At 41.4% G+C, this 22,423-nt stretch overlaps 2 protein-coding genes across 2 annotated transcripts in view; one reads left to right on the forward strand and one right to left on the reverse strand.

Annotated features, from left to right (window-relative positions):
- Window positions 1-220: 220 nt before the first annotated feature.
- Window positions 221-21,328, reverse strand: LOC149125065 (uncharacterized). The gene is made up of 4 exons (XM_089301777.1): window positions 21,221-21,328; window positions 20,864-21,137; window positions 19,977-20,205; window positions 221-555 (listed from the first exon to the last, which is right to left on the reverse strand). Exons 1-3 carry the CDS (start codon window positions 21,326-21,328, stop codon window positions 19,991-19,993), a joined length of 597 nt encoding a protein of 198 aa, XP_089157903.1. The 3' UTR covers window positions 221-555; window positions 19,977-19,990.
- The window catches only part of ARSJ (arylsulfatase family member J), a 103,400-nt gene continuing 102,111 nt past the window's right edge, over window positions 21,135-22,423 (forward strand). Inside the window, exon 1 of the mRNA XM_002717173.6 lies at window positions 21,135-21,911. Coding sequence (XP_002717219.3) covers window positions 21,508-21,911 — 404 coding nt within the window. The 5' untranslated portion in view covers window positions 21,135-21,507. The remainder of the gene's footprint in view (window positions 21,912-22,423) is intronic.

Consider the following 22,423-nt stretch of genomic DNA (forward strand, 5'->3'; position numbering starts at 1 on the left):
TAATTAGATACAAAGTAGAGAGGACTCTGTTCCATTAGTATCGATTTCCATGGTCCATTTGCATTCACCTAATATTTATTAAGCACTTACTACAGATCAGGCATGTGTCAGGCCCTGAGTTTTGAATGATAAACAGACAGCCATCTAGTCTCTAATGTGTATATGTGTTTCGGAGGTGGGAATTAATCAAATGCCTGTATGTTACAAATGGAAATAAATATATTTTTAAAGATTTATTTTATTTATTTGAAAGAGTTACAGAGAGTGGTAGATACAGAGAGAGAGAGAGGTCTTCAACCCACTGGTTCACTCTCCAAATGGCCACAATGGCTGGAGCTGTGCTGATCTGAAGCCAGGAGCCAGGAGCCAGGAGCTTCTTCCAGGTTTCCCATGTGAGTGCAGGGGCCCAAGAAATTGGGCCATTCTCCAATGCCTTCCCAGGTGCATTAGGAGGCAGCTGGATCAGAAGTGGAAGGGTTGGTACTTGAACTGACACCCATATGGATGCTGGTGCTGCAGGCCAGGGCTTTAACCTGCAGCTCCACAGTGTTGGACCTGGAAATAAATATTCCTAAATAAAGAACACAGGGTAGAAGGAGGACAGAACCCATACTTTTTAGATATGTGACTTCATATACAAAATTGCTGAATCAGGAAATTAATTGGAAGAATATACAAGAGTAAGCAGCAAAAAAACACTGTCATGTCATTTTGGAAGGGAACTTACTTTTTTATATTAGGTTTATTAAAAATGTACATAGATGAAACCTCATTTTTATTGGCACATTTCTGAACTCTATAAAAGAAATCTTAACTTTGGTATTGGAAAGCATATAAGCTAGCAAATGTTCAGGCAATTTCTCTATGTTCATAGACTTCTGTTGTTAAATTTTGTATTCTTTTCATGCATGTTTTAACTGCAGTAGGGTCTGAGTGGGTAGCAAGCAAATACCTTTGTTAAAACTTGCTCAGGGGCAGGTGCTGTGATGTTTCATGCTAAGCCTCTGCCATTAGTGCTGGATTCCCATATGGGCACCGGCTGCTCTTCTGAACCAGGTCTCTGTTACAGCCTGGGAAAGCAGTGGAAGATGGCTCAAGTCCTTGGGTTCCTGCATCCACATGGGAGACCTGGAAGAAGCTCCTGGTTCCTGGCTCTTGCAGCCATTTGGGGAGTGAAACAGCAGATGGAAGACCTTTCTCTCTGTCTCTTCCTCTCTCTGTAACTCTACCTCTCAAATAAACAAATAAAAATCTTTAAAAAAAAAACTGCTCAGGTCATTGGCTTCAAACACAGTAACCAGTTGGATCAGGATCAGATTCAGATTCTTATTTCTAAATCAAAGCATTAGGTCAACAACATGAGTCCTTAAAATAATTCACTGTCCACTCTGCCTGTCAAAAAAAAAAAAAAAGTCACAATACAAATCTACTTCTCCATAGTGAACACCTCTGATTATTCCCAGAAAATAACAGTGGCTTAAAATTTTAGCTATTGGGAATTGTATGCAAAAGTTAAAGTTATAATTGTATGAGAAAACTTTGAGCTTTTGTAAGTGACTTAATTAAACATTTAAAAATGTGCAGTGAGATACCTCTTTCAACTTTTTTATATCTTTATTTGTGTCTATATACTATCCAAAATTCTATTACTTCTCCAATAACTATCATATTTAATCTAGAATCATTTGTAACAATATGATTTGCTTACTCTACAACCATTCTTAAATTAAGGAGGTTTCTAGCTTTACAAAGAATTTACTTCCTTTCATTGCATTTTGCCTTTTGCTACTTTACAAGATGAATGTAAGCAAGCCATTCTTTCACTTGAAACATCAACAAAGTTTACAACAGAGGGAGAAAGAGTAACTAACTAAAGTAATAATTTTCTACTTAATTATTTGTGAATATGAAAAGCTTCTATCTCTACTGCACAAGTTGTACACATGTGATCTTTGTTATTTTATTTGAATGAATATGTATGAATTAATTGGATGATTACAAAAAGATACTCAATTATTAAATGCATGTTTGCATGCAATTTTTTTCTAAAACTATTTTCATATCATTGTAAAAAAATTACAGGTTCCTTAAATTAATTCATACAAAAAATTGCATAACTTTTCCACATGACAAGAGACTGAAAGAAATTGAAAAAAAATACATTCAATTTATTTCCAAGGGTTTTTAAGAGTGGATAGCTTTAGTTAAACTTAAATCAGCTTTTGGCTCAGAATATTCAACATTGGAATAGAAACATCTGCAGAAAATCTGTGTTCTTATTTACTGTGACAAGAAAACACAAGATAATCTTGAGAGGAAACATTTATAAAATCTCATTTTTATGAGTTGTATCATTGCTATCAAAAGCAAATTCTATCAATTGTTGTAACATTTAAATCAATGAAGTACCTAACATATTCCTCATAGTATTATTTTAATACAAAACTGACTACATTTTTAAAGTAAAATGCTGCTTTAAAAGTACTTCTTAAAACCTTATCAGAAAAATTGGCATTCCCTGTTTTGGACAAGAAATATTCAAAACATCTGTGTTCGTTCCAGTGTTGCAAAGCAACAGTTTAAGCAGTGTTTCAATGGTCCCAGTGATTTAAAATCAAGCGCTTTGCAGGAGGCTGGGATGGGGGACTGTGCAAGGAGGAGGGACTCATTAAGGCTTTCATCTAACACAAAAGCATACTCAGGCAATTCAATCTAGTTTTCAAAAATTAAATTCTTTCTGAACTAAGTATCAGATTTGACTTCAGTGGTAATTTACTCATAGAATTCTGTTTTTAAACGTTTTTTTCTAAATTAACATCTTTTGGCATTTAATATATAAACAAAAATTAAAATACAGACTTAAAAGTAATAATGAAGAGGCATGACGTATTGAAAACGAAAGTTCAGGGCAGGTATTTGGTACAGCGGGGAAGATGCCTACATCCCCTATCAGAGTGCCTGGATTCCTTCAAGTCCCTGCTCTGTTCCTGACTCCAGCTTCCTCCTAATGCTCACCCCGGGAGGCAGCTGGTGATGGCTCAAATACTTAGGTCCCTGCCACCCGTGTGGGAGACCCATATGGAATTATTAGCTCCTATGTTGGGTTTGGCCCAATTACAGCTATTGCAAGCTTTGAGGGAGTGTATCAAGGGATGGTAGATGCCCCTCTGTCTCTGTCTGTTTCTCTCCCACTGAAATAAAATGAGGAAAATTTTTTACAGAAAAAGAAGAAAGCTTGAAAGAAGAGGTAAGAGGCTTTTACTTTCACTGTCCATTAGGCACTGATTTGCTCTGTGACCTTGAGAAAGTAACAAACCAAAACCTGCCTTTATTTATCTGTGAAGCAGATTCATTTTAAATGTTACCAGCTGTTTCCTGGTTTAATGAGGTCTGGGTGAGGTCTTTCCATGATACACAAATGCAGTCCAGTTAGACTTGGCTTGGCCTGTAGATTTCCAAAAGGGACAGGCTCTGTCACCAGGGAGCATGGAGCCCAAGCCAGACACCAGGAGGGACCAGGCAGCTCAGGTACAAGAGTGAAGGTGCCGCTCTGGAAGGTAAACCCTCTTAGAGTCAGTGCAGCACCAGACACAGAGACTGCTGAAGTGGGAATGAGAGCCAAAGAAAAGGGAAGGACACAGAACTAGCAGCCTATTTTGAGTACCTGTTAAACAACACAGATAGCAGTAGCACCTAAGAGAGAAATCATGAGAATTAATGGACTTTTACTGGTAAAAACCTTAGCAAAATTCCTGAAATATCAAGTCCTACAAGTCTGTTGGCTTCATTGAGGACTTAGGAAACAATCTGACTAGGTTCAAATCCCCGTTCCAATCTATTCACTGTGCTACTAATTACTTCCCTTCCTTCTGGCTCGGATGCCTTAACTGTACCATGGAGACAAAGACACTACCACCTATGGGGCAAATTCAAGGACTAAATTCATGAACACCCACACAGCACAAAGAACTGGAGCTGGCACCATGAAGCCACTCAATAAGTTTGAGGTACAAAGAGCACACCATATCCTTCCAGTTTCTGCAAATGAAGCTTTCACAATGTCATCTTATTCTTCAGACCCAATTAATGTTCTCTGGTGACAGGAAAAAAAAAAAAAAAAGGCTTCACACTATTTTGTGAAGATAGTATAGTGCTTATAGCCCAAATAAAAATTATATGAAATAATTTTAGTGGAGAATAAGTGAACAATATGCATCTATTAATCCTGAGATATCCTGTGTTCCTAAACCTGTGTATATGAAATACATGAAACTTGTATAACTTAAATAAAATTTTTAAAAAAAGGGATGGGGGAATCAACAAAGCAGATAGGACCTCTATCTCCTGGATTCTGCAGAGGCCAGAAGAAGCTGCCTCATATCTTAAAGATATGAAAACTCTGTTCTCCCTTTAGATGATGACAATTAGCGAATATATGGCCTATAATTCCTCCCAACGTCTTCCAGGACTTTTTTTCATGAGAGAACCCAGTCTTTAGAAAAACTGTCCTATTTTTCTTCAAAAGAGTAGTTTATATTTAGTTGTAATGCATAGAAGTGAAATTGACATTCTGAGCTTCGATGATTGTTTACAGCTCTTTACTGTTGAGGAACAGTACTTTTTTTCTTACAACTTTTGAACTTTTTACTTAGTGTAGGGTTAATCTTGTGGGTATAAAGTAAAGAAAGTAGATTGTTGTAAAAATTAAGAGGATGTAGGAGAGGAAAGAGGAGGAAAGTGGAAGCATGAGCAGGTGGGAGGTTAGGGTGGGAAGTATCACTATGCTTCTAAATCTATATATATGAAATACATGAAATTGGCATACCTTAAATAAAATTTTTTTAAAAAAATCTTGAAATATCCTAATGGAAAAGAATGCATTGAAGTCCTTGGGACCGGTGCTGTGGCATAGCAGGGAAAGCCACTGCCTGTAATGCCTGTATCCCATGTAGGCACTGGTTCATGTCCTCGCTACTCCACATCCAATCCAGCTCCCTGCTAATGACTTGGGAAAGCAGCAGCAGATGGCTTAAGTTTTTGGGCCCTTGAACTCATGTGGGAGACCTGGAAGAAGCTCCTGGCTCCTGGATTCAGCCTGACCCAGCGCTGGTCATTGCAGCCATCTGGCGAGTGAACAAGAGGATGGAAAATATTCTCTCTCTCTCTCTCTCTTGATCTGTCTCCCCCTCTCTATGTAACGCTTTCAAATAAACTGTTTAATTCCCTTCTTTTCCACAAATCTTCACCTGTTATTCACAATGCACCAGAGGTAGGCTGAATCTCTGTGTACGGCATATTAAAAGAACCTATTCCAAAAAGAACGTTTTTTATTATAGAAAAAGGTAAAGGTAAGAACAAACTTCCTGAAAAAATAAAATCATCATGTCCATGACTTATATTCCCAGAAGGCTTTTTCTCTGGGCATGCTTTTCATTTGTCTGACAAGTCCCTCTAGTTTTGCATCTCCTCTCAAGGAAGCCATGCTACTTCCTACTTCCACCTCTCCCAGGTCCCTGGAATCTTCCGGTTGGCCTTTCTTTTCTCATGTCAGCTGCCTCTCCGTTAAGAAGAGCTCCACTAATGCTGACATTTTCTTGAGTACAGGGAGAGCCAAGCTTCCTATTTGGCATGAAGATTGATGCTGCAAAACAACTACCACCAAACAACAACAACAAAAACTACACCCAAACCGAACAGAACAGAACAATCACTTCATTAAATACTTGTGATTCTGTGGATGAACTGGGCACCCTTCTGGCCTGGGCCATCTTAACAGATTTCTGCTTCCACTCAGTGCACATCTGGGCCTAAAGGTCTAAGATGGCCTCATTCATAGCCCATACCCATCACTCAACTGGGTAGGCCTCACAGGCCTCCTCTCTAGGACAAGGAACAGCTCATCTCTGCTTTACCTTGCCCCTAATCCTCCATTAGATAACCCTCTACAATGGCCTCAGGGTTCTGAAAAACAGAAAGATAAAGGCCAAATAACTTCATGCAAACACTTTCTAAGCCTCTACTTGCAAGTCTGCTTATAGCCCATTGGTCAAAGTCATTCACATGAGCAAGCCCAGACTCAGGAGGGGGAAAATAAACTCCATTTCTTGATGAGAGGAGCTTTGCAAAGGGGCAGCATGCAGAGCGTGGCAGATTTTATAACCACTTTATACAGGGTGCTAAGCCACAAGCACAGCAAGACAAGACAGTATACACGTATAAATGTTGGAGGAGAGAATCAAATTTGATGTTTCACAGGAAAAAAAAAAAACATAATGGAAAAATTATTTAGCTGTATTTCTTTATACTTACAGTGAAATAGTATCTTAAGATGGGTGCCAATTCTTTTCATTACTTAAGAATTCTGACTCTGGTCCTCCCTCTTCTCTTCCTTTTCTTCCTCTTCTCTATTAGAACCCACAGTTGACAGTTTTAGAAGAAGCAGTTTCAGAGGTAAACCAACATGTAACTGTGACTCACAGTTTTATGAGATCAGTGATATTAAAATAATACGTATTTTTTAAGATTTATTTTATTCACTTGAAAGGCAGAGTTACAGAAAGAGAGAGAGAGAGAGAATGTCTTCCATCTACTGATTTACTCTCCAAATGGCTGCAACAGCCAGGTCTGAGCCAGAGGGAAGCCAGGAGCCAGGAGCTTCATCTGGGTCTTCCACATGGGTGCAGGGACCCAAGCACTTGGGCCATTGCTGCTGCTTTCCCAAGCAGATTAGCAGAGAGCTGGACTGGAAGTAGAGCAGCTGGGATGCCGGCATTGCAGGCAGTGGCTTTATCCATTACACAATGCTGGCTACCATAATTTTTTTTAAATAATGTGTTAGCTTGATTTGTAACTATTATTTATGTGGCACATAGGCCACTATTTTTTAAAATGCAACCAGCCTGCAACTTTAGGGACAGGCCTAACTAGGATGTTTCTAATAGAAGGCTATGATTCTGAAACGATTTTCACTACAGGTTCCCTTTGGTTGGTTATGTTTATGTGGAAAGTGAACAAGACTATTCCACAAATACTTTTCTTTAGGTTTAGAGTTTCTACTCACTCTTTGAAAGAAAACTGAATCACTCATTTTCTCAGGGGTCCCACAGGCAAGTTTTCTGAAGTCAGGGAAGTGGAGAGAATTGGGAAAAATCAAAAATTTAATAGGATGCTTGACGGTTACAAAAACATTGTCTTGTATGTTAGGTCAACTTGATTCTTAAAACAGCCCTGTAAAAGTACGTAAGGAAGATACTCTTTACCGTCTTGATAGTTAAACAAATTGAAACTCAAAGAGCTTGTAGTTTGACAGCAGAATTGGAATTTGAAGCTAATCTTTAAAAATACTTTTATTCAACTAAGAAAATAACTGATATATATGTATATAAAATTTGAATATTATTTTCACACAAAATATATGTGAACTACAGTGAATATATATGTATATATATATAAATATTTATATGCAATTTCACCATAAGAAGATAGTGTGGCAGTCTTTGAAAGACACAAAGTCCTCTAGTTGGCTTCTGTTTGAAATCTCTGATTTCACTGTAGCCGGCATCCAACTGACTTCTGCCCTAGAAATCCTGAACTTTCTTTTATTAAGGAAACAGGCAGGAAACAGAGGATATAATTTTAGGGCTGGAATTTATCTAATTCTTTATACTTACTTCAGGTCACTGAAGCTCAGAAAAGTTAAGTGAATTGCCCTAAATCACAAGGAGATGAAAGAGCCAGGCCATTAAATCACATCAGATTTGGAACTCCCAGGCTTCCCTTTTCCTTGTGTCCCGTGAAATAGTCTTTATTCCCATGAGTTAATTTTGTTTTTTCTTCTTTATTTTCTCATCATGTTCTCTTCTTTTTACCACTGTCTTTATCCAGCTATTCAAAATTATCATTTTGAAACTATATATAAAATATATGTAAACTTTATGATATATATGTTATATAGTTACTATATATATTTTTATGTAGTGATAGTTCTGATATACAAAATATTTCCTTTTCATTTTTCCTATGCATTATGTTATAGGCATATTTTGTTTCTTTACTATATTCAAGATGATCATTTCTAACAGTCATTGCATTGATGCTCTATAATTTATCTAATCCATTTTCCTATTATTTAATATTGAGCCTATTACCACATTTTCTGCTAAACATAATGCTACCATGGTGACTTTCATGAAAATACATTTTTTTTTATTCTGCTGAATTATTTTCTTGGGGTAAATATCAAATAACAGTTTTACTCTGATAATGGGTGGAAGTTTGAATTCTTTGTGAGTATTGCTGCATTGTTTTTACAAGAGATATTAAACCAATGCTATCATCAAATTAGTCATTTTACTCTAATCTTACCAATTTACATGTCCTGTACCATTAATCTTAGCACTATAATACATGTAAATATATGTTTGCTTCTTTATACTTCTTTCATTACTAACAAGGTAACTATTTTTACTTTATTTGAAACTACTTCCATTCCATTGTTTATCCAGACTGTACAGCATGTTTGTTAGTCATGGTCAAGATATTTTTCCCATAAATTTGAATGAAACTTTCTATGAAATGCATATTGCTTGCTTGCTTTACATTGGCTTGCTTTATTAATGGATATATCTTTCCATTTTATTTTCCCTTTTCAGGTTTAGTTTTATAATTAGTTTTCATACACCTGATAATTTTATATCAAACTATTACATTGAACAAGTACAATCAGTGATTCAAGTAACTTTGGTTTTATTTCTTACGTCTCTCTCAAATCTGTTGGCTGAATTCCTCTTGCCTCTGAGACTTTTGGACTCATTCTCAGCCTCGTGTTGAGGTCACTGTAGGTCACAAAACCTATCTCAATTCATGAATAGGATGCCCAATAAGATAAAATCATGAAAACTCTGGACTCTGGTTAGAGCAAATCTTTTGTCCTTTCCACAGATCAGCACTACTTCAGTCTGGAAATCTAGAGAAGCCCTCTGTGTGGCTGCTTAGTATGATTCCTCCTCCTGCTCCAGCTTGTTCACCTCAACACCTACTCCTCCAGGATCAATTATTGTGCAGTTAGGGAAAAAAGGTAAGGTGTCTTACAAATTCTCAAATGACCATTATGATGCTCTCTGAGTCTGGTGAGAGTTCAAGCTGACATTTTCTTATATAGCATTTCCACAGAGCTTGAGGATCTATCTGCAGCTTTGCTGAAATAGGAATAGGCAGCTGTAAGCATATTCCTTTTTTTTTTTTTTTTTGACAGGTAGAGTGGACAGTGAGAGAGAGAGAGACAGAGAGAAAGGTCTTCCTTTGCCACTGGTTCACCCTCCAATGGCCGCCTTTTTTTTAAAAAAAATATTTATTTATTTATTTAGACAGGCAGAGTTAGAGAGAGAGAGACAGAGAGAAAGGTCTTCCTTTTCTGTTGGTTCACCCCGCAAGTGGCCACCACAGCCGGCGCTGCACCGATCCAAGCCAGGAGCCTGCTGCTTCATCCTGGTCTCCCATGCAGGTGCAGGACCCAGGCACTTGGGCCATCCTCCACTGCCTCCCGGGCCACAGCAGGGAGCTGGACTGGAAGAGGGGCAACCGGGACAGAATCCGACGCCCCAACCAGGACTAGAACCGGGGGTGCTGGCACCGCAGGCGGAGGATTAGCCAAGTGAGCCGTGGCGCCGGCTGCATATTCCCTTGAGTCAACCCCTCAAAGAGGTGAACTATCTCCATTTCCTTTTGAAAAGTCTGTCTGAGCCTGCAGAAGGTTCACCTGTGCAGGACTGAAGATAACATAGGCCAGCTTCTTTCACACATGGTTCATACCTGGTTCTCTCAAAACACTTCAGAATACTCTGCCCTCATAAAATCATGAGATGTTGGCCAGCTTCCTTAACTTCCTTTCTTTCTTTGGCTCATCAGCATTTAACCCTGAGGCATTCCCAGGAAACAACCAGACATCAGGCACCTTGAATTTCCGATCAGCACCCCAACCTTGGGCCATGTAGATAGGTAGAGTGCTACTCTGTGCACATCAATGGCTGTTTTAAAAACATCTCTTCACAAATCCTCTCCAACTTCCATACACTCTGATTCCTTTAGTACCTTATTAAGGGCAAGAATTTTTTTGACAGGTAGAGTTATAGACAGTGAGAGAGAGAGAGAGAGAAGAGAGAGAAGAGAGAGAGGGAGAGAGAAAGGTCTTCCTTCCGTTGGTTCACTCCCCAAATGGCCGCTACAGCCGAGGCCAGGAGCCAGGTGCTTCTTCCTGGTCTCCCATGTGGGTGTGAGGCCCAAGCACTTGGGCCATCCTCCACTGAGAGGCAAGAATTTTAAGAGTTTTTCAATTGGTTATTAATACTCTCTTTTGAAAATTAGCATTTTTTTCTAGCACATCTCATTGGACAACCGCAGGACTGAATCTTGGTGCTTCTTGTGGGGAGCAGCCCGGACTGGACTGAGTTACTGGAATTAAGACTTATTCTATGCATCTGCTCTCCCACAATATGGCGCTGGGAGAGAAGTAAACAGCTTCTGCACAGCTGCCTCCAGTTCAGCCAATAAACTGTGGGACTTGCTCCTGATTGGAGGAGAGCAGCGTACTCGGCGTGTGGGCAGCCGAGTTGGGATTGGCAGAGGAGGACTATAAAGGAGGAGAGAGACAACATGCACCAGGAACATTTAAGGGGAACATCTAAGGGGAACACCTGTGCAGCCCCCGAGAGAGCCGGCCGGCGGTGTGCCGCTCCCCTGCGGAAGTGGGGAATGTGGCCAGGGGGAACTGCCCTTCCACAGAGGTGGAAGGGATAGTAGCTAACCCGGGAAGAACCAGCAGCAAACCCGGGGAGGGCCGAGCAGACGATAGAACAGCGCAGGGTCCTGTGTCGTTCCTCCACGAAGACGGGGAGCGACACTTCTGATTAAATTTTTCTTTCTGTCTATTAAGTTTTCTGTTGAAGTTTCTTTAATTTCAATATTTCTTTTTTTTAATCTCCAATTTTAACTGAATGTATTTTTTCTCTAAAATGAACTATAAAGTGTAGATTAAATGTTTCAGGTAGTTACATGGTTATCCATATATTAATTTCATCATTGCCCTTTGATTTTGAAGAGTTTATTTCTCATATATTGTTTACACATATTCCAGTCCATTTTTGGCCTTTTCTTTCATTATATATTCAATATATATATTCATTCATTATATATTCAAAATATATTATAGTTGTATGATATTACATTCTACTAGGTAGTAAGGACAGGGACATCTTACTACTTTTCTTCTTGAGATTCTCACAGAAATTATCAGTCCTAATTCTGAATTACCATCATTGGATTGAGGTTTTGATTGGAATTATTTTAAACTATAAGTTAGAAAGAATGATAACAAGAATGGAAAATTAAAAGAAACATTGATATGTATTGATATATAAACAATGGACCCAGAACTGGTCTAGGTTCCACTTAAAAGTTAACTCATTTAATTTTTAAAATAACTGTGGTAGATTTAATTAATGACCCCAACTCTTTACACCTTCTGTCATCCACAGCTCTGCTATGGCCTCATTCTGGGAATTCTATATTTCCTGTACACTGGCTTTGGGTGTGGTCATGTTTTGCATTAGCACATGGGTGTAAGCAAATAAGCTAAGTCTTGATATGTGCTTCTTCCATTGGGCTTGCTCTACTGTACTTCAACCATTGCCATGACAAGAAGGTATTATCTGTCTTGCTGATCCCAGGAGAACATGGGAAATACTTGTGTCACGGAACCAAGATGAGTCCATTTGCCTACCTCCATCAAAAAGCTAAACTCCAAGCCCCTGGTTTTTGGAGCAAAGAAAGTTTGTTAATGGGCAGTCAATCAAGGAACAATGTTCAGATCTGACTCTCTGTACATGTTACAAAAAATACTGGAAAGGGAGTTCAGGAGCATAGATGGGATATGGATATTTGTTCATTAATAAAGAAAGGGAAACTTTTGGTTCTTCTGCCAGTGTAGGTCATGGTTCTTCATAAATTGTTTGTTCAGATATCATAAATTCATTCAGTAGTCAGCTGCCCATTCATCATTTGCCTACCCATAGTTCTGACTGCTTTCAGCAATTTTTATCTGTGAATCTCAGGGAAGTTTGTTGCTGCTTTGCAAAATAAGCTCAGGGTTTACATTAGTTGTGTCTTTCTTAATCCTGGAGGGCATATTTGCATTTGGGGCAGAGATGATAGGATGCTGATTTGTAAGAGTAAATCATTGTTGCTTTAAGCCATTGAGCTTGGGCTGGTTTGTTAAATATATTTAGTATTAGGTAATTAATGTGCCATATTACAAGAGTATGCACTGTTATTATCCCTATTTAACATGTGAGAAAAATGAGGCAAATATATATTAATTTGTTTTAACTAACAAATGATATATGCTTCCTCTAGTTTATTCTAATGGTATATTATTTGCAAATTATATTTTTATATACTTAATGTTAACATCTTGTTTTCAAGCCTACTTTTTTCATCAGTACTTTGATACTTTAGAGCTCTATCTTTGTTAATGTTGGTGAGCTCATAGATAAAATAAAGGATTAGTAAGCTATTGGTAGATATCTTATCCTAATAAACGAATACCTGCTATGTGCCTCACTGGTCCTCTTCCCCACTCTTCATACTTAACTCACTCATTTCTTGGTGTGCTATTGTTCTTGATCCTGGGCCATTCCATATCCTGTTCTCTTATGATGTTCTTTTTCTTTTTTCCCACCCCTTTGTATAACCAAGCTGTTTCTTACATGTACCTACATGCATAGGATAGCTGTGAAGAACATTGAGATAGTAGTTGTAGAACCACTTAGCTTAGTTCTACAAATATATCAATACTGAATAATGTTCAATAAATGTTGCTGCCTTTGCAGTTATGTTTTTCTTGCAACTTTTTTTAAGGTTTATTTTATTTACTTGAAAGGCAGAGTTGAGAGAGAGCGAGAGCAAGTGCGCACACACACATGAGAGCGAATGAGAGAGAGAGAGAGAGAGAGAGAGAATCTCCCATCTGCTGGTTGACTTCCCAAATGGACTCAATGGCCAGGGCTGGGCCAGACTAAAGCCAGGAGCCAGGAGCTTCATCTGGGTCTCCTATGTGGATGCAGGGGCCAAGGACCTGGGCCATCCTCTGCTGCTGTCCCAGGCACGTTAGCAGAGAGCTGGATCAGAAGCAGAGCAGCTAGAACACGAACCAGCCCCTTTCTTGCTACTTCTTCAGTATCCTGTGGACCTCACTGCATCTTCCTTTTCTTTATTTTTCTCTTCAAAACCCCTCTGTCATTTGTGTTCTCTAAATTTCCCTGGCAAATTTTGCACCCCTATAATGGAGGCGAATTAAGTTCCCATTTCTCTCTGTTCCTTAAGGTCCAGATCCATATAGCCACCTACCTTTTGCACTCCTTCATTGGGATGCCTCACAAACTTATAATTGAATAGCACCAAAGTAAAATTTCTTCTATTCCCCAAATCTGCTAGGCCTTTTACAACTTCTACCATTACAAGTGGCACACCTATTCAGTCAGCTACTTAAAACCAGAAACTAGTTGTAATCTTTTATTCCTCCATCATTCTTATTCTCTAACCATGAAGTTTTATTGATTTTACTACTAAATATCTTACACATTCATATACTTTCCCACTACTACCTGGATGTGACATCAATTAGATAATCTCATTGATTATCCTTGATCCTTGAGTCCACATCTGTCTACCTCTATTGAGATTAGTATTAGCCCACTTCAATCTCAAGAGGTCATGCGACTGCTTCCCATATCTGCTCCATGCTCCAGGGGGAATACAGGGAATCTTCCCAAAGACATCACATGGAAAAGTTGGATTTAGACATTGAACTCTTCCCCTGCTCTTCTGTTTGAACCCATATCTGAATCCAGCAATACCTGCAAAAATGTTGCCTGTGGCATTTACCCACCTAGGCTTTAAAGCCTTTCCCTTCTTTCCTGATACTAGTTACCTGGCTATATCTCAACATGGCTGCTTTATACTTTCACCCAGAATTTAGGTGTTTCAGATGTTCAAATGCCAGACTTGCCCATTTCTTTTTAAGTCATCATTCCTATCTTGGTTTTGGGAAATGGCACTGATCTCACTCATTAAGCCATCCTATTCAAACTTTTTAAAAAAGATTTATTTATTTATTTAAATGGCAGAGTTGGGGGTGGGGATCACCTATTAGCTGGTTCACTCCCTAAATGGCTCCAACAGTCAGGGCTGGGCCAGACTGAAGCCATGAGCCAGGACTTCATCCACGTCTCCCATGTGGGTAACAGGGGCCCAAGGACTCGAGCCATCCTTCACTGTGCTTCTAGACACATTAGCAGGGAGCTGGACTGGAATTGGAGCATCTGGGTATTGAAATGGCACCCATATGGGATGCTGGCATTGTGGGTGGTGGCTTTATTGGCTATGCCACAAGGCCATCAAATTTCCTGATGCTTCAGATTTTAAATTTGTGGTTTTCAGAAGTCAATAAATACAGAATCACCCATAAAGCTTTTTGTAACATCAGTATTCCAAGACTATGGATATTTTGAGTCACATATTGGGTAGAGCTGCAAATTTCCTTTTTAAAGATTCTGATGGGATTCTAATGGGTATCCAAGTATAGGAATTAACAGTCTACCAGGAAATTGTCTATATATATATATATATATATAGAGAGAGAGAGAGAGAGAGAGTTTTATTTACTATTTTAACAGTAGGGGCCAATTTAAGATTTTGAAACGATCAGCTTTTCCATTATAAAACTTCTCTGAAAGTCTGTTTATTAAATGGGAAAAAAGTCTTTTCTTTGACAGTTCCAGTTTTCCAGGTTTCTAATGCCAAAAACCTGAGTTTTTGCGGCAGCTACACTGATACATGGCTGAATTGTTAATGTCTACCACATCTTTCATCTTCTCTTTATAAATTATTACAGCTTGTATTCGATAGAAACTTCTCAGAAAAAGGAAGTGACCTCAACTTCACAATTACTAAACCAGCTAGTTATCCAAGCTACTTGTTTTTATTCAGTTTGTTTTTTTCTTGTGATGATTTAATGCTCAAAGCAGCCTTGGTTTCACAGCCTACTAAAAAGTTGATAATGCTTAATAAGGAGTTTACTACAAGGAGCTCATGTCCAGATGACTTCATTGAGACAATCATCTATTTTAGACTATTAGCCCATAAATTTAAACTTGGTGACATTTCTTCATTTTTAAGTATTGAATGTGCTTATGAACTCAGTCGAGAAGCAATTGGGTTATAAATCTATCTAATAGTCTGTAAATCCCAGGATCAGCTGCTTTCACAATTTTTAAAAAACATTTAAAAGTTAGCTGTAGTTTTTAATTGCCTGAGTGTATGTTTAGTTGAAAATATTATTCAGAAGACATGAGAAAAATGTAGCAGGTGTGTTATCTTACAAGGACCCCCTTTCAAAAAATAATTTTAGAGTATATAGTTAATAAGCTAGAGCAATTCAGTCCATGCATACTGTCAGGGTGGGGGTGGCTGTGGCAAATGTCACTTTTATGGTTGCTACCAAACAAGGTAGGTCCTCTGTCCTAAGCACACAAAAATCAACCTGTTACAGCAGCCTGATGGGAAGAGAAAGGCTTTATGTGTGTGGCTTGGTAGCAAAGGAGCTAGGAGGTTAGGCTAAGATCTGTCTCTTCCATGGGAGGTTGGGACAGGGTATGGGGGAAGTCTGGGATCCAGCAGGGAAAGTCAGTACAGGAAAGTACCGATGAGGCAAATTTTGATGACAGGGGCTCAGGACCAAGCCATTAATGGAAGAGCTTAGAAAAATGGGTTTTAACACTGGATTTCCTTGATAACAGACCCCTCTGAAAGGGCTCTGGGGTTTAAGTTTTGGTCATGCTCCCTTATCTTTGGTTCTGCAGCTTAGGTTTTTCAGTTCTTCTGAACATGCCCAAGGTTGCAAGACTTGTTTCCCACCCTGAGTTCTCTCTGCCTTCCTGCCAGTGTCTTCCATAGTTCTCCTAAGAAAACACAAACTTACAAAAATATAACACCATTATTCAAGCATGAGGTGGGGTGTGGGGAGCAACTTAGACTAGACTAAGTTACTGGAATTAAGACTTATTCAATGCATCTGCTCTCCCACAATATGGCGCTGGGAGAGGAGTAAACAACTTCTACGCAGCTGCCTCTTGCCAACTTGACTGATGAGCTGCAGGAGCTGATCCTGCTCCTGATTGGAGGAGAGCAGCATGCTCGGTGTGTGGGTAGCTGAGTTGGGATCGGTGGAAGAGGACTATAAAGGAGGAGAGAGACAACATGCACCAGGAACATCCGGATAACATCTGAGCAGCCCCCGAGAGAGCAGGCCCCCACGGAAGTGGGGAAAGTGGCAGGGGGAACCGCCCCTCCATGGAGGTGGAGGGGTCGGCAGCCAACCAGGGAAGGACCAGCAGCAAATCCGGGAAGGGCGGAGCAGACAAAAGAACAGCGCAGGGTCCTGTGTCGTTCCTCCATGAAGAGGGGGAGCGACAGTGGGGAAGTTTGGGGAAGGCACAGTGAAGCACAGCATGAGTCTTTTCAGTTTTGAGAGTGTCAGGAAGAAACCCCATTAAGGCAGCACTCCAATTCTGTGGTGCAGTTTCACCTGGATGTTTCCAAGAAATGCTGTCCACTTAGCCTCTTCGCTGCTCATCAATGGTTTTCTGAGCTTTCTCTTCAGTGATGGACTCATCACATCATTTTCTCCACCCTTAATCCCCGGGCCTCCAGTATCCCAGGTCTTTCCTTTGACATTGCCAGGCCTTATTTGCGTGGTCCTTCTCTTACAGTGATCATAAAAAACTGTCTTTTCCCAGCAGTCTTTTCTTCTATTTTCCAATTAAACAAGGTCCTATATGAATCTCTTAATTTTTATCTCCCCTTTTCTTCCCTAATGGGTTAATTCTTCATAAACTTTTGATGAATGCTCTCTTCCATTAAATAACATAGCCAAAGCAGAGTTCCCTGACCTATATGGCTATATGAATTTTATATTGTGGTAGTTCTGTGATTCAAGTCTTTATGCCTCTCTCTGAAAATACCCTTGAATTTCTTTTCCCACATTTCTCATCATGTCTTGCTCTAGTAAAAAAAAAAAAAAAAACTTCAATAGATGTGGGGCCATCGGTTATGCCACCACCTGTGACAATGACATCCCATATGGGCTCCGGTTCAAATGCTCTTTCTAATCCAACTCCCTGCTAATGTGCCTGGGAAAAGCAGTGGAAGACAGCCCAAGTGCTCGAGCCCCTGCACCTATGTGGAAGACATGAAAGAAGCTCCCGGCTCCTGGCTTTTGGGTAGTGAACCAGTAAATGGAAAATTTCCCTGTTTTTTTCTCTAACTCTGCCTTTCAAATAAATAAATATATCTTTTTAAAAAAATCAATACATTCAATATTCTCAGTAAAACTGCAACTCTTCAAACCTCAATGGACAGAAGCAGTGCATTTGTAACTTCTATCTTTATAAACTCATCCCAGAAATGACAATAAAATATTTTACTATGTTATGTCCTAAACAAAACATGTCACTGCTTCTAATATTCCAAGGATCAAGTTACAGCTCATTATCTTGTCAAAGTCTTTTAATATCTGGTGTCACTTAAACTTCCTAACATAATTTCTAAATACTTTCAACACAAGCATGTCTTCAGCCAATTGGTCTACTCTTTTCTTTCACCTGAGATACTTTCCCTTTAACTTACATTTCTTCTTCCCCAATTTTGATTTTATTTGAAGGTATAGCCTCTGTTCCACCCCCTAAACCCATTTGAAGGCTCTCATCACTCAAATTTTATCCCTAGGTAATTCCATTTTCTTCTTCTTTTTACTGAATTAAATAGTATCTTGATTCTTATGTATTTCACAACTATGGGAGTTTGTTTGTAATGTGAGCATATCCAAGAGGAATAAATCCAGAATGGGATCTTTTAAGGGCAAGTGATGCCTGAACATCAAAATATTGATTCTGAAATCAAGAAATAACTATAACATTACGGAAGGACTTTAAGACTTCAAACAGACACAAAAAGCATTGCTTAGAGTGCAGGAAATACAATTCTATAATGAGAATACAGTTTATGTACTTATAACTGCAGTGTCTATACAACAAAGCATAGAGCATTCAAAAGCATCTGATTTCATTCTCCTAGCCTTCTTTGGCTATGTTGAAGTAACTCCTACCATGTGTAGGGCGGCTCCCAGCTGACCTTAATTTTCCTCCTTGAATCATATCTCATATTTTTTTTTTACTGTGGCATGACCATTCTTGTTTCACAGCTCTTATTACTAATTGTAAATAGTTCTTAGTCCCTCCTAGTGTTAGTATTATTAGCTCCAGAAATGACTTTTGAGGGCCAGAGTTTTGCCTTTCTATCCTAAACACTGAGTGTCTGTCAGCCTTATATGGGGATTAGAATTCTAACTTGCAGCTACTTTCTCTCTCTGTTCCCTGTGACTAGATTTTTTTTTTTTTTTTTTTTTTTTGGACAGGCAGAGTGGACAGTGAGAGAGAGAGACAGAGAGAAAGGTCTTCCTTTGCCGTTGGTTCACCCTCCAATGGCCGCCGCGGTTGGCGCGCTGCGGCCTGCGCACCGCGCTGATCCGATGGCAGGAGCCAGGAGCCAGGTGCTTTTCCTGGTCTCCCATGGGGTGCAGGGCCCAAGCACCTGGGCCATCCTCCACTGCACTCCCTGGCCACAGCAGAGGGCTGGCCTGGAAGAGGGGCAACCGGGACAGAATCCGGCGCCCCGACCGGACTAGAACCCGGTGTGCCGGCGCTGCTAGGCGGAGGATTAGCCTAGTGAGCCGCGGCACCGGCCCCCTGTGACTAGATTTTAAAACCCATTGTAGGAGTATTTCTGAAAAGCACGGGCTATAATGTCAGATAGATTTCTACGTCTAAATTTTCTGCACTAAAAGGATATCAAATACCATGCCCTCATTTTAAAGGTTACTTCTTTGTGCCACCTTTACCCACTAACTAGCTACACCCACTCAAAGTCAGGGGTTTTTGTTTTAAAATTCCCTTGAATTGTGTGCCTTTTCTTCAGAACACTTTATCTTGTAGATAGTTAATTGTAGTTCAGGGGTGATTGGTTGATCAGTATATTTCTTCCCTATGACACTGTATGTCCCAGTGGAGCAGACACTGTCTCTCATTTAGTTCATCACTATTCCTAGGCTTTAGCTTTGGCCCAGCTCTTCAAATATTTCTTAAATGGAAGGATACCTTATAAGGTTGGTGAAGAAGGAAAAGTGATATACAGTACTGTATAAACATTATAAAGCACAGGCCTGTGTATCAGTATTTGGAGTCCATAATGTGGACTTTTTAATTCTCTAACTCTTGCTTGAAATTTGGAAATGTACCTCTTTCTTGCATAGCAACATGGACACATGTATGTTCTATGTCCCCAGAAGTCATTGATTATCCTTCAACTAAAGTAACTTGATTGACCTGAATGTGTGCTTGCATCTCTTCTACTCAAGCATTTCATTAGGCCTATGAAGCCGGGAGCCAAACCTCTCAGTGCTTTTCAATCCCTCAATATTTAGTATTCTCTCACACAGATGATAATGCAGAGAACTGCTAAATTTATGTTTCCAAACATGTCTTTTAAAGTGGCCATCTGTCTGTCCAGACCACCCAGAATGGCCTCAGAGATAGCCAAAGACTGGTAGAAAGCATACAGATGTTAGCATCTGTACCCTCAAAAGTTTCAAAGTTGTTAACTTTCCATTTACCAAAGTTTTGCTTGGGACCACAAAAAGACCCTTAGCAGCAGGAGAGAATTCATGAACAGCAAAATGAAACCTGGATTCATGCTGTGGTCATTTGAGAGAATCTGGCGTTCCTGCCAGCCCACAGTAGGTATTTGGTTAAAAGCTGCTGCATAGATTTGGAGGAAGAAAAACCTCGGTGGCTCTCAGCATTGCTTACCTTTCAATAGAGAGCTACCAGAAATTCCCTTTGCTCTCCACTACTGGATGGACACAGCAGGCAGGCAGAGTGGCTTCACCGGTCCTGAGGTGAAATGTACTAACTCCAGGCGCCTCCACGTTCTGGGCTGAAGACACCGTGCAGAAGTTTGGGAAGCGCCTCGGAGAGGGAAGTTTGGCTGTCTTCAAGTCAGGAGAAGCTCCTGAGGCAGTCGGGCTGTAAAGGCCAGCTGTGGGGAGAAGAAATTCAACATTAAAAGTTGTCGCCGCGACTGTTTCAAACGTAGGGAGAAAGAGTAGGAAAGACTGGTAGGGGGGCAGGGAGAAAAAGGGACTGGTAAAGGAAAAGCAGGAGAGGCTGTTACACCTCTTCTTCCGTCTCTCCCTCCCTGCAGGAGCTAAAAAGTTTGCCCGCGCAGCTTTCGGGACGGGTCAGAGCGCGCTTCCGCGGCAGACCCGCGAAGAGAAGCGCCCGGCTCGCCCTCGCCCCGGCCGGTGCTCCTGGATCCCGTGAGGCTCCGGCCGCACGCAGCTCTCGCTCTGGCGAAGCCTCCCCTCCCTCACCCACCCTCCTCCCGGAAAAGAAAAAGGAAAGCTCGAGCCTGGACACCGGCCCTAGCCCTCCCCCTCTTCCTGGGGGAGCTGAGGTAGAAAGTGCGGCTTTTTCAGTGATTCCCTGGCGAGAGGGAGGGAGTTGGCGAAGAACGCACGCAGCCCGCAGCCCCTCGGCGGAGCCCCAGCGGGCCGGGCTGCCACGGGCCACAGGGCCCGGAGCGCTCGCGGGCCCCCAACGCGCCCCCGCGGCCCGGCGAGGGAGTCGCCGCCTGAAGTTCCGGCGAAGGGGGTGGTGCGCCCTGGAGCAAGATCAGGAAATGGCCTTTTTCTCACTTTGCCGCCTGCTGCGCGTCGGGGCAGTCGGCAGACGTCTAGGAGTGGACGGGGACAAGCGGAGCGCCCTGGCAAAGCGGAGAAGGTGACTGGGAAGCGGGGCTCCTCCGGGCCGCCAGTCGTCTAACTGGGTAAGAGCGAGATGTACAGGCCGGATTTGGTTGAGCGTTCCAGGTGTGGCGAGCGCCGGGCCAGCTAAGGTCCTACAGCCCTGGGGGCTCCGGGGCACCCACAGCACGCCCAGAATTCCCCGGCGTCCAGGGCGCTCCGGCCGCTACGAGTCTCCGCCCCCGTAAGCCTCAATGCCTCACTTGATTTTTCCCCACTTCCCCAGAACTTTGGGGCGGAGATACTAACTTTCTCTGTGGAAGTTGCTCTGGGGAGCGAGGAGGAGGATAAAGTGAAGTTTGATGGAGAAGAGCAACTCCTGTGCGTCTTTCCCCGACGTCCGATCCGCTGAGCCATCACTTTGAGAAGACTGGAAAGTTGTTGGAAGTGGGAAGGGCTGAGAGGCCCGCAGGCTTTCTTCCCAGGTGGAGATCCTCCGCCGTCCGTGGGGTATCCCGCTCCGCGTGCATGTGTGCGCCGGCGGCGGCGCGGGGTGCGTGCTTCTGCGCTGGGAGTCTGAGTGCGCACCCGAGTGAATGGCCCCCAGGAGCGCAGCGGGGCCTCAGCCTCCCCCGTCTCCGCAGGCCTGGATCTGCCCTGGGAAGATGCTAGCCATGGGAGCGTTGGCAGGCTTCTGGGTCCTCAGCCTCCTCACCTATGGCTACCTGTCGTGGGGCCATGGTTTAGAGGAAGAGGAGGAAGGGGCCTTAGGAGCTCCAGCTGCGGAGAGACAAGAGCCTAGCGCAACAGCAGCCGCCACCTCCCAGCCCCATCTCATTTTCATCCTTGCGGATGACCAGGGATTTAGAGATGTGGGCTACCACGGATCTGAGATAAAGACGCCCACTCTTGACAAGCTCGCTGCTGAAGGAGTTAAACTGGAGAACTACTATGTCCAGCCGATTTGCACACCATCCAGGAGTCAGTTTATTACTGGAAAGTAAGTATCAGTACATCTTTTATTTATTCTTTGGAGAGATCTTAAGCATTGGAGATTAAGCTCTAATTTAAGGAAATGACAAAGCATGGGAAACTGGAATGAATGAATGTTGGGTGGATGGATGGTATTGAATTGATGGTGTTAAAATGGATGCTGTGTTAATGATCTTGACAGTCTATTCACTTGTCTAGTCTTTTCCTTATTCTCAGAGCTATGAGTTTTTAAATGAAACCAGGGCTTGTTAACATTTGCTTAACAGAGAGCTCTAGATCTAGTTCTATTCCAGTGCTATTGTCAACTTCGAGCATGCTCAGATTTCTCAGCCTTTATAATAGAATTCACACTCATCATCACTGATAAGAAAGATCAAGATTTTTTCTGTGACTTTTTGTTTGTTCTTGATGTATGAGCAAAGCCACAGGTTGTCACAGGGAGAAAGGGGCCCAGGAAGCAGATGGAAAGTAATGGTGATGTAAATATGGCCGGATAGGTATGAATTTGTTTGGGTCTTT

The sequence above is a fragment of the Oryctolagus cuniculus genome, chromosome 8, assembly GCF_051225735.1.
Source record: "Oryctolagus cuniculus isolate XC-2025 breed Fujian yellow rabbit chromosome 8, ASM5122573v1, whole genome shotgun sequence".
NCBI lineage: Eukaryota > Metazoa > Chordata > Mammalia > Lagomorpha > Leporidae > Oryctolagus > Oryctolagus cuniculus.